The sequence below is a fragment of the Chelonia mydas genome, chromosome 7 (genome assembly GCF_015237465.2).
Source record: "Chelonia mydas isolate rCheMyd1 chromosome 7, rCheMyd1.pri.v2, whole genome shotgun sequence".
Classification (NCBI taxonomy): Eukaryota; Metazoa; Chordata; order Testudines; family Cheloniidae; genus Chelonia; species Chelonia mydas.
Window position 1 is genome coordinate 100715519 of NC_057853.1, and position 12981 is coordinate 100728499.

General features: G+C 38.1%; 2 protein-coding genes across 5 annotated transcripts in view; one reads left to right on the top strand and one right to left on the bottom strand.

Annotated features, from left to right (window-relative positions):
- The window catches only part of DOCK1 (dedicator of cytokinesis 1), a 545102-nt gene that overhangs the window by 311404 nt on the left and 220717 nt on the right, over positions 1-12981 (bottom strand). The window lies entirely within an intron of this gene.
- The window catches only part of INSYN2A (inhibitory synaptic factor 2A), an 82555-nt gene that overhangs the window by 12419 nt on the left and 57155 nt on the right, over positions 1-12981 (top strand). For both annotated transcript variants that reach the window (XM_043552001.1, XM_037903704.2), the window contains exon 2: positions 9494-10691. In XM_043552001.1, coding sequence (XP_043407936.1) covers positions 9499-10691 — 1193 coding nt within the window. In that variant the 5' untranslated portion in view covers positions 9494-9498. The remainder of the gene's footprint in view (positions 1-9493; positions 10692-12981) is intronic.

Sequence of the window (12981 nt, forward strand, 5' to 3'; positions counted from 1 at the left end):
AAACAGATTTCTTAAAAAGTTTAATTTGGCAGTTAGTGTCATTGTTAGCTCCATTATTCTAGGTGAGAACTATAATCAAGAGTTAAGACAGCAGTGTACACAACTGACACCTTTTTAAACTCTGTGTAACATCAGCTGTGTTTTTTTGCTTTTTAACCACAAAATCTAAACATCTAAAAGCACTTGATTATGATTGGAAATCAAACTCTAGTAGTGTGCCTGCATTTTAAAACTCAATGAAAAAGGCCTCTTACACAGGAAAAGGTTCCACAAATAATTGGCAAAGATAATTAGTATCAGCAAGGAAAATTGTCCAGAACATTTTTGCTTGCATACCAGTAACCCTCAGTTCCGTATTCAGGAGATGAGTCTCCTGATTTTTAAAGTTTTTCTGATACTAATTCAGACAGTTTACTAACAATTAAGTACCTTTATCAGGACTGAAAAAAAAATCTAAATATGTTTACTGGAAGACCATAATGCATGAAATTGGGAGAAAAAGTTATAGTATTTTGTAAGCACAAATTCAAGGCACTTTAATAAGTGTAGTAGCCGTGTGGTATTTAGAATGAAGAGAGATTTTGGCTGCCATGTTGGATTTGTTCATAGAAAGTAAATCCATGGGTTGCTTCAGAAGCTTTGTTTCAACTGAAGAAGCCTATTGTACACTCCCTGTTCTTACAAGAAAACTCCTGGAGGAGGAGACAGGACACATGGATATTCATACATTTTGAAGTAAAACATGCTTTTCTCATTAAACCGTGTGATATTATTTAGATTTATCAAACGCCACACAGGAGATTTCTTGCGAAAGGTGAACCTATGGTATATCAGTCTAAAGGGATCACATACCACTGACTCCGTCTTTGCTTTCTTGTGGTGAAAGCAAATCTTGTGCACAGTGGTGAATTTCACCCTAGGCTATCAAATATAGTCAGAATCCCTTGGTATGTGCATATAACCTTAGAGTTGTTATTCATGTTGTCTATGTTGTGTGAAACTATACCATCTGTGAATTTACATCTTAAGCTGTTATGGAAATACAAGATGAAGTTAAAATATCTTTCATTAAACATACTTTTTGTAACAAAGTTTTACTTTACATATATGTTTCTACAGAATATAATTCAATTTTAAATTAGAGTTTGGTGTCACTTTCAGACTACAAGATTGTTTTTTCTCTTCACTAACAAATCAATAGTTTATAAAACTGCAGTAATGTAATGTATGTTGTAACATAGATGGTGACTTCCCTAATCTTTGGATCAAGGCCCTGATCCTGAAAAGACTGATACACATGTTTAACTTTACATATTGATTTTAATGGGACTCATCAGCATGCATCTATTTTTGCAGGACTGGGGCTCAAATCATATCAGATAGGAACCTTTGCTGGATTTGTAAATGCCAGTACTGAAAACTGGATGGTGAGAAATCTGGATTGTTATCTGGGGATGAAGAATAGTAGGGGGAGAGAAGTATCCAGTTTAATAAAATATGCCACAGAACACTGAAACAATGTAAAAGTTAACAGCTACTGTGACTTTCCATAAAGACACTCAGTACTTTTGACATCACATTTTGATAGAATACTTCCAGATTCAGACAGAAAGTGAAGCCTTTTAGTCATAATCAACCTTAAACAACAAAAACAAAGAAATCAAGGATTAGGGTTTAGCATCTAGAAAAATAAGCTCTCTGATCCCTTTAATATTTAACTTGGCAAATCATGTCATTCAATCAGTTAATCTCTTCAAATGTAGCTACAGCACAAGAAGCTATAATGCGGTATCTAACATGGACGTCTGCAAACTGAACTTCTGCAGTATTTATGCATATTGCTGAACTCCATCTCAGTAGTTTTTTTAAGTTTCTGGAAGAGGGATCAGTTCATTCCACGTGGTACAGTCACTTATTTTATATAACTGAATGTTTATTTCACCTTTTGTCTTGTATCTCAAAAAACTCTACAGAGTTAAGTAATGTTAGCAGAATTACAGAGAAATAACATAGGCAAGGGAGTTAAGTTGTATTTAGGGCTCTACCAAATTCATGGTCCATTTTGGTCAATTTCACAGTCATAGAATTTAAAAAAATCGTAAATTTCATGATTTCAGCTATTTAAATCTGAAATTTCAGGGTGTTGTAATTGTAGGGGTCCTGACCCAAAAAGGAGGTGTTGGGGGGGGGGGGGTGTCGCAAGGTTATTGTAGCGGGGTTGCAGTACTGCTGCCCTTACTTCTGCAATGCTGCTGGTGGCCGCGCTGCCTTCAGAGCTGGGTGGCCCGAGAGTAGTGGCTACTGGCCGGGAGCCCAACCCCGAAGGCAGAGCCACCACCAGCAGCAGCACAGACGTAAGGATGGCAGGAGATGGTACTGTCACCCTTACGTCTGTGCTGCTGCCTTCAGAGCTGGGCCGTCGGTCAGCAGCCGCCACTCTCTGGCCACCTGCCTCTCAAGGCAGCAGCACAGAAGTAAGGTGGCATGGTATGGAATTGCCACCCTTACTTCTGCACTGCTGCTGGCAGGGCGCTGCCTTCAGAGCTGGGCACCCAGCCAACAGCTGCCGCTCTGCGGCCACCCAGCTCTGAAGGCTGCACAGAAGTAAGGGTGGCAATACAGCAACTCTCCTAAAATAAACTTGCAACCCCCCACAGTCCCCTTTTGGGTCAGGACCCCCAGTTTGAGAAATAGTGGGCTCCCCTGTGAAATCTGTATAGTACAGAGCAAAAGCCCACAAAAGACCATATTTCATGGTCCGTGACGCATTTTTCATGGCCGTGAATTTGGTAGGGCCCTAGATATATTACAGTTTCCCATATTCAATTGGCCTGTCCAGGGACACAGATTTAGGGACACAATCTGGCAAGGCACCTGCTCCTGCTCCCACTTAAATCAATGTGAGTTTTGACATTGACTTCTGTGGGAGCAGAGCAGGCCTGTGGGCCTCCCTCTCATAATAAGTAAGGAAAGTCTTCTGCAAAACTGCTCATTCAGGTTTTCAAGTACAGATGAACTGTTTACCCACAACTTTGCATTAGGTTTTAGTCTTCATAGTAGTGCCTGGCTAAGTAGAGCATATGTTTCCAGTCCCTTGGTGAAAACAGTACACACACACACACACAAAAGTACAGTTTAAATCCTTAATAATTTTACTGTGCATCAACTGTTTTGTTGAGCAGTCTGTCAGCAGATATGCATGTGCAATTCTCACTGAACACAACAGAAATTAAATAAGGCCAAGAATTTGCAGTTACCCTTTTTCGTTGCAATCACCCCGATCACAGATATCTAGAAAATTATTAGTTCAAGCTACTACTGGAAATAAAAGTCTCTCTAGCTGAATTACTCAGGCTAATGCAATTGGGAAAGGGAGACAGCCATTTTTGAAGTATCAATTTACTGGCTATTAAAGCCACACTTAAAATTAACTGCATCACAGAATATACTACATCATTTATCTTATCTCCATTTTGTAGAGTATTATCAGATTCCTGGGTACATCTGTATTAAGAACAGTATTAATTCTGTCAATTACCTCATTCCAAAATAACCTAACGTTCTGGCATTCCTAAAGCATATGGGACAAAGCAGTGGCTCAATTAATCTGAAAACTGAGCCAGGATTTTCAATCCAGAGGTGTACTAACAAAACCTCACGCCAATTCTGTTAAATCTATCAGTTGCTAGCATATTCTAATGCTAAACAGCAAAGTCACTGAAAAACTCAGCATTCATATACTTCAGTTTCTAGTACCTTTTCTAATAACTTTTCATTCTGAGACTTTCAGGGCTGAATGCTGAACACTGAGTTTTGTTTTGTTAAAATTGTTTTTATCCTGGATGCCTGTGCCCTTCTTTAAGGCATAATCATTCAGTGTTTGACAACTTAGTAAATGCAGCATATTCCATAGCTGATTAAATTTCATAGTTTAGTTTTTATCCAGTGGTGCAGCAGGTTACAGAATTGAAAGCCCACAGACAAAGGATTTATTTCATAAGTATATTCACTTGAATTTACTGTTAGGGTCACTGGTTTAACAGATTGCCATGGAAAACTGATTTCCCATTGTTTTGAACATCTCAATAACTGGCTACCTGACAGGTTTCAAAATGTAATCATAAATGGGGAATCATCATCAAGCGTGTTTCCAGTGGAATCCCAGAAGGATAAGTTCTTGGCCTACACTATTTAACATTTTTAATCCACGACTGAAAGAAAACAAAATCATTACTGGTAAAGTTTGAAGATGACACAATGACTGGGGGAATGGTAACTAATAAGAGGACAGGTCAGTGATACAGAGCAGTGTGGATCACTTGGTAAGCTGGATGCAAACAAACTATACATTTTCAATACAGTCAGATAAAAAGTCACATCTACGAATAAAACATCACTGGGAAGCAGTGACTCTGAGAAGCACGCATGGATCATGGTAGATAACCAGTTGAACATGAGCTCCTAGTGAGACATTGGGACCAGACAGGCTAATACAGTATTTGGATGTATAAATGGGAATCTCAAGTAGGACTAGGGAGGTGATTATTTTTCTGTTTGGCACTGGTGTGACTAGTTCAGGAATACTGTGTTCAGTTTTGGGTTTCTCAATTCAAAAAGGATGTTGATAAATTGGTGCAAGTCAGAGAAGAGCCACTAGAATGATTAAAAGGATTGGAAAACATGCCTTATAGCAATAGACTCAAGGATCTCAATCTATTTGGCTTAACTAAGAGAAAGTTAAGGCGTGACTTGATAATAGTGTATAAGTATCTAGGTACAAAAATTTGATAATGGGCTCTTCAGTCAAGAAGACAAAGGGGATGACAAGATCCAATGGCTGGAAGTTGAAGCTAGACAAATTCAAACTGGAAATATGACGTACATTTTAAAAAGTGAAGGTAATAAACTATTCCGTTATGCTGGATTTTCCATCACTAGAAATTTTAAAATCAAGATTGGTTGTTTTTCTAAAAAGACATGCTCTAGTTCAAATAGGAATTAACTCAGGGAAGTTCTATGGCCTGTGTCATACAGGTGGTCAGAGTGGATGATTACAATTGTCCCCCTTGGTTTTATAATCTATGAATAAGCAATAGGAGGATAAAAATGTAATTGATTATGCTAGCCTACATTTTTGACCTACTTCAATGAAGTCTATTTCAGGTTTGTCTGTTCTCTCCAAGTTGGCTGGTCTCCATGTTGTATTTTACCAAGCTTTACATAACTTAACTACCAGCATTCTGAAAACCCATCTTTAGCTCAAATTTTTATTTTTGGTAGCTATGAAACAGATGGCATTCAGTATACAGAATCCATGTAACAGAAATAGGCACCAATCCAATGCAACAGTTATAGATGAATATGAATTAAAATAAAACTGAAAATAGCAAGTATAGTATACTAACATTTTGTCGCATAACAAACATGGCTGACATTTTTTGATATTCTTTACTGCTACAAGACTGACAGTCATGTGTGCCTCATTAATAAACTATTTGCCCTGAGTCCCTACCTGGTCCTCAGTAGAATGCACAAGGTGAAATGAATGGGAGTTTTTCCCATTGACATCAGTGAGGTGAGATTTCACCCGAATCCCAGTTAGACTCATAGACTTTAAGGCCAGAAGGGACCATCATGATCATCTAGTCTGACCTCCTGCACGTTGTTGGTCACAGAACCTCACCCACCCACTCCTGTAATAGACCCCTAACCTCTGGCTGAATTGCTGAAGTCCTCAAATCATGATTTAAAGGCTTCAACTTACAGAGAATCCACCATTTACACTAGTTTAAATCTGCAAATGACCCATGCCTCATGCTGCAGAGGAAGGCAAAAGTCCCCAAGGTCTCTGCCAATCTGACCCCTAGAAAAATTCCTTCCTGATCCCAAATATGGCGATCAGTTAGATCCTGAGTCCGGGGGAAAGACCCAGCAGCCAGACACCTGGGAAAATATTCTCTGTAATAACTCAGAGCCCTAATTCTCCTAACTTACCCCTTTCCTACGGTTTGGCTTTACTGATCACTCACTGCATGAAACTCACCTATGTTTCTTCTCTAGGCTTGGCTGCCCCTAGTGTTTTCTTCCAGGAGTTCCTCTACCCTAGCTCCCTGTTACCACTGCATAGAGGGCTACTGCTATCTTTTTATATTTAGGGTTGAGTTAAGAAGTGCACCTTCCATAGTGAATCAGCAGAAATTCAGCAGCTTTATGCAGCATACTAGTATCTTTTAAAGTGATGTGTCAACAGATGAGCCTCTTATTATTTTAATTGTATTACAAGGCCTCATTATTTTAATATTGAGCCTGAAAAACTAACACATGGGCAGTAAAATCTTTTGTGATCATTTGAATGTTTTGATTCTGCTTCTGTGTCTCTCCCCCACACTCAGTTTGAACATCTTCCTTGCAGGCTCATGCAGAAAATATTTCCCTTTTTACAGTAACTCTACTTCACCCACAGCCACCTGGAGGTAATGGTAATAAATATAGATTAGACTAGACATAATATGCTTTGGCTTCTCGAAAGTCTTATTTCAGGTGTTCGCTAATGATTGATTAGATCTACAGAACTTAGGGACACAGTTCACTACAATTAATGGCAGGTGTGCACAAGATTTTCAGAAGCAGCTAAATGGTTAAGAAGCACAAGTTATTGAATTTCAATGGGATTTGTGCTCCTAAACCACTTTGCTGTTTTTGAAAATTCCATCCTAAATCTAAATATCCTCAGTGGCTCTGAAAAAATCAACCTTAGAAGGATATTCAAATCCAACTAATGTTCCAGTATTGCACCGAGCTCATTGAACTGTTAAGTTTTGCTGCCTCTTGGTGTCAGGCTTTATCCCCACAGGGAGAGAAAGAGAGAGAGAGATGATAGGATTTAGGGCACATCTAACCAACAAAAGGTGGTGCTAGCCCATTCTGAAGTCCATGCCGCTACATCTTCACTGATATTATTACAGGGGCTAGCTAGATTAAAGTTACTGGAGGCATGCCCACCAGAGCTGCAATCATACCTTCATATGCTGTGGAGACATCATACCTTAGAGAGGAGAAAGAAGAATCTGTATTCTGCCCTGTTCATAGGCAGCTCACAAAAATGGCTTCAAAGTGGTAAGGGGTGAAGAGCAGTGATCCAACAACTAACACAAGCAAAAACCAAACAAACAAGGGTTTAAAAAGGAATATGCCCCGAAAATAGATATTTCTGCATGTTCAATACGTTACCTGAATTCCAGCAGTTAACAGTTGAGGAAATACTAAATATTACAGATTACAAAGACAACTTCAAGTTAAGGCTGAAATTGTCAGTCAATGCTCACATTTCCTTCTGTTGGCTTGGCACTGCAAGAGTATTAAATCAGTGTTAAGTGGTGTATTGCATAATACCTCTTTGCAAGTGTGATGGACCCATGTCTCCGAAAGAACTCATGAAGACATCATCCATTATGATAAGTGGAAATGTGTGTTGTGGGCATTCGGGTACATTTAAGAAGTGTGACATAACTTGGCATTCCTGGGTAGTAAGGGTTTGCATTGAAGGATATCATACTTAAACACTGTTTTTTTCTTTATGAAATCTAAATATAAGATACTACTATTCTTTGATTACTGTACGAACCTAATATAAAGTTTTAGCTGGATTTTCTTTACATTTTATCCTAATTATATATGTTTATATTTCAAAGGCTTTCATAATGCTGAATTAGTACCATCGTAATCATGTAATGACAACATTTCTGGTGGTTTGAGAAGGTGGATGGGAATACGGACTCCTGGGTGCTATTCCAGCCTGCCATAAGGACTCTTGGATTCACTTCTTAACTTTATCATTGGCTTGCTTTGTGACCTTGGGGACATCACTACCTGCGTGCCTCCGTTTCCCCATCTATACAGTGGGAATAATAATATTATCTTCCTCGGAGTGTAAGGAGGCTTTAATGATGTTTGTAAAGCATGTTGAGATTACAGATAAAAGACATTATAAGTAGAAATCTTTCCATGGCAACAGACTGAAATGGAGGATTATGACTTCATTGCAGGATCAAGCAAAAAAGATTGCGAGGGATAGAAATCTCATTCAAGTATAAATGCTTAAAAATGGCAGGGAATACAATGAAAAAGGATTAGCCATGTAAACAGCTTTTTACATAAAATACTATTTTCCCCATGTTTGCCCCAGGGTGCAAGTCTTGCTGCAATACCTAGACTTTTTTTTAATACTTTTTATGAAGCCTAAAAAACTTCAGCTCATTTATCATAACAGATTCTTACTGAATGCGGGGGTGATGGATGGGAGGGACACACCATCAATGAAAGACACTAACTGTTTGCTAGTGTAAATATACACAAATTCACTGACTTCAATTGAGTCTGTGAATTTATGCCAACAGAGAATTTGGCCCAAATATATTTTCTTACTTCAGCAATCATGTAAATTTTTGCACGCACATAAAACTGCCGTGAAGCAGCATAATAAATCCAGGTGTTCCCCAATGGCATTCCTAGTGTGAAATAATCAGCCCCTTGTATCTTAGCTAGACTTAATAATTGAGCACAGGATGAAAACTGAATGCTCAAAACAGAGCTCCATATTTTACTATTTCTTTAAGACAGAATTTTTCTGTTTTAACTGTCGGATACTGTAAACAATAACAGGCTTACTGAACAAAAAGGTTACTACAGAAATGATAACTGGTTTTCTGTCTCTAAGACTAAAAAAGTTCAGATGAATCCATTGACATAGAAGTAATAACAAGAATGCCCTCCACCATAATCATTGTACTCGCTTGAAAAAAACTATCAATATGTTTTAAAAATCTGGATGTCTTCTCAAGCAGAGCAACATGTTCCAAATATTTACTCTGCCCATATGATCTAACATACAAACAAAACCTATTAAGCTCTATACCCACTGCACAATTACTAATCCTTTCAAATGTTCTGATCTTAGATACGTAAATACACTTCTACCCTTGAACTACAAAAGCTGGATTTTATAGCCAGGGATTTAAAGACAATTGTTCTTTAAGTCTAATCAGAAATTAATTATGCAATGTTCAGAAAATTAGTAGAACCAAAACTGAACTCAATTATAATAATGGGAGGACTACATAGTATTCTTAGAACTTTAAAATTTCAGGTCTCTTGCAAGAAAGAAGTGTCTTTCACAGAAACGCAGCGCTGTTCATTGACAGTCACCCTGCCCGTAAGTGTTTTCAACTTTTGGATTGTGTGAAATGCTGATGAAAATAAAACATTCATTACAGAGAAATACATAATTATCCTAAAAGCAGTAAGGTATAGAACAAAGGAAGTAAAACTTTGCAAGCGACCATGAGGATCTAGTTTTCCCCACACAGACTGTTTTTCACAAACATAAAAGGGGACTACTTAAAAATACAGGATATTTTCTAGAAGTTTATAATATTTGAATTAAGGAAACATTTCTGTTTTAATAAAAGACTTCTTAAACTGTTTTTAAATACAGGCATCATGGTGAGTAAGGAACCCAGCAAATGCTTACTCACAACCTCTGAAAGTGAAGTTGAGCCAGCCGCTTCACTTGCTTTGGAGATTAAATATGCATTGGATCCCAACCGACAGATTAAGAAAAGAAACAAAGCCCTTCAGGTGAGATTTAAAGATATCTGCGAGGCCCAGAATGAACAAAGGGACAAACAACTATCTACAGTACAGCATGCAGACACAAGAGAAACAAAGCCCATCTCCTATAAAGCAGCTTATCGTAAATATATGACAGTGCCTGCACGAAGGTCAATACCTAATGTTACTAAGAGCACAGGAGTTCAGACCTCACCAGATCTTAAAAAGTGTTACCAGACATTCCCTTTGGACCGCAAAAAAGGGAATATTATTAAAAGCGTCTCAGCTGTTGACACCTTTAAGAGTCAAAACAATGGATTTTTAATAGATATTAAGGATGAAGATACTAAAAACTCAGGGGAGGCTGCTCATTGTAGCAAGGTCAGTGACCTAAAGACAGCAGAGTTTATTTCCCATATTAATGAACGCATGAATGCGGTAGATCAGCCTTCTAGTGACAACTGTTCAGAGGCATGTAAAAGCACTGATTTGCACAGCTGTACTAAAGAACCTCCTTCTCTTCAAAACTCAGCAGACTCTACTTCACAAGAGCCTGATTACCAGCTGCATGATAATGCAAAACATGATACAGTGCCACCGGATAATGAAGAATCTAATCAATCAGCACATGGGAAAGTGTTTAAGACGGAAGTAGGTACAATTTATTTACCTGCATCCAGTTCACATGCCACACAGCCTGACCCGCAAAACTCTGCAGCAGAGACTGAATGGTCACTATGCCCAGCAACAGATGAGGAAAAAAAGAGAACTGTGCATCTTAATGGTCTGCAATCCCAGTCAGTAAACGCTCAGGCCTGCTCAACACAGGCACAGTGCCAATCAGCCGAATGTAACGAACAGACCCTTCAGATAAATGTTTCACCTATGGAAGAAGACCAGCCTTGTCAGACAGCAGTTGCTGTGAGTGAAGAATGCCAACAAATTGTGCCTCACACAGACGTGGTAGACTTGAAAGCACAGCTTCAGATGATGGAGAATTTGATCAGCTCAAGCCAGGAAACCATAAAAGTGCTCTTGGGTGTCATTCAGGAGTTAGAAAAAGGAGAAGCTCATAGAGAAGGGTAAGTATAAACCAAACTGTTTTTAAAAGCTTTCTTAATATGTACTGTCATTTAAATTTGCTAATTTAATCTACACAAGAAGCATAAATCTTAAGTAAATTCCAGTACTGAACTAGTGTCATATCTTTCATACGTACTAAATGTTTTTGCTTTAGAAATATGTCCTAGGTTAACTACATAGCCGCCTTTAAAAATGGGTCTTATTTATTTATATTCCTTAAGTTGAATATTTAGTTGATTCATCTTTCTCGCTATATGTATTTTTGTGAAGGAATTGAATCTATTACTCTGAGGATTAGTGCCTGAAATGACAATGAAGCTATTTCACTTTTTCTAATATGCACATAACAAACTACCTTTCAGAATATGCATTATTCAGTATGCTTTTTATATCAACAATTTGTATGAACAATAATTCTCTGTATGGCACTAAAAATTAGAAGAAAAGCCTCATTCTATAATAGATTTATCTTTTAAGATTAAGGGATATTAATACAACTCTGAACAATCTCATTAACTGCATGAGAATCTTGATTGTTTTATTCTGTAAACTTCAGAGTTTTTAACCTTATTTGTATTACTTCAGATATTTAATATAAAGCAAAAATTTGAATAGCAAGTTTCCTACACAATGCTGATACTGTCCAAAATATGCAAAATCTTTCATCACAGCCAAAGGAAAAATTATTTTGTAATTATTTCTTTTCTTCCATAAGCTTACACATTTTCTACAAGTAGTATTACTTTTGCATGAGTGCAAGTGATAGTTATTTAACCAGATACAGATAAATTAGTCTGTATCTGATAATTGCAACCCTTGGGTGCTTTTGGTGTCCCATGTACATTTTCTTCATTTAATACTATAAGGATTCATTGTCGTCATTTGTTAGTTTTTAGTCAATGGCTGCATTTCAGAAGAAACCCTTTTCTAACAGTTGCTCACACATTTTTGACAGGTTTCAGAGTAATAGCCGTGTTAGTCTGTATTCGCAAAAAGAAAAGGAGTACTTGTGGCACCTTAGAGACTAACCAATTTATTTGAGCATGAGCTTTCGTGAGCTACAGCTCACTTCATCGGATGCATACTGTGGAAATTGCAGAAGACATTATTATATACACAGACACCATGAAACAATACCTCCTCCCAACCCACTCTCCTGCTGGTAATAGCTTATCTAAAGTGATCATCAAGATGGGCCATTTCCAGCACAAATCCAGGTTTTCTCACCCTCCGCCCCCCCACAGACAAACTCACTCTCTTGCTGGTAATAGCCCATCCAAAGTGACCACTCTCTTCACAATGTGTATGATAATCAAGGTGGGCCATTTCCTGCAGAAATCCAGGTTCTCTCACCCCCTCACCCCCCTCCAACCCCCTCGGGTTTTTGGAGGGGGGTGAGGGGGTGAGAGAACCTGGATTTCTGCAGGAAATGGCCCACCTTGATTATCATACACATTGTGAAGAGAGTGGTCACTTTGGATGGGCTATTACCAGCAAGAGAGTGAGTTTGTCTGTGGGGGGGCGGAGGGTGAGAAAACCTGGACTTGTGCTGGAAATGGCCCATCTTGATGATCACTTTAGATAAGCTATTACCAGCAGGAGAGTGGGGTGGGAGGAGGTATTGTTTCATGGTGTCTGTGTATATAATAATGTCTTCTGCAATTTCCACAGTATGCATCCGATGAAGTGAGCTGTAGCTCACGAAAGCTCATGCTCAAATAAATTGGTTAGTCTCTAAGGTGCCACAAGTACTCCTTTTCTTTTCACACATTTTTAAACCCTTCTATAATATACAAGGTTTTAAATTTAACAACACACACAGTTTTTCCCTCTCAAAGAAACATTAGACCTTTTCATCGTGTTTGGAGTAGATTGTATTAGTCACCAAAACAGTAGACTTAAGACTTACACTTTAATTTGTTGATTATTAAGGCACTAGAGAATGTTTTGTCAATCCTTAAATCTCTAAATATAAAGCTTATAAATAATTTAAATGTCAACCAGTTTTCTGAACACATAACCTTTGTTTTAATTTGCTTACAGATAGTTATAGTATGTTCAGGATAGACTGATAGTATTTGGCCTTTCAGACTAAGGATCTACTCTCTCAAGCAATAACCGAAATAATGAACTCAAAGATACTCTTTAAATAAAAAGGGCAACTCCTCACCACCATCAATTCTGCCCCGTATTTCTCCTCACATAGATGGGTCCATTCAATGCACCCAGTCCTATAGCACTGATGAATCGCTTTCCCAAAACCACAACTCCTACCTTAATCAGTGAATG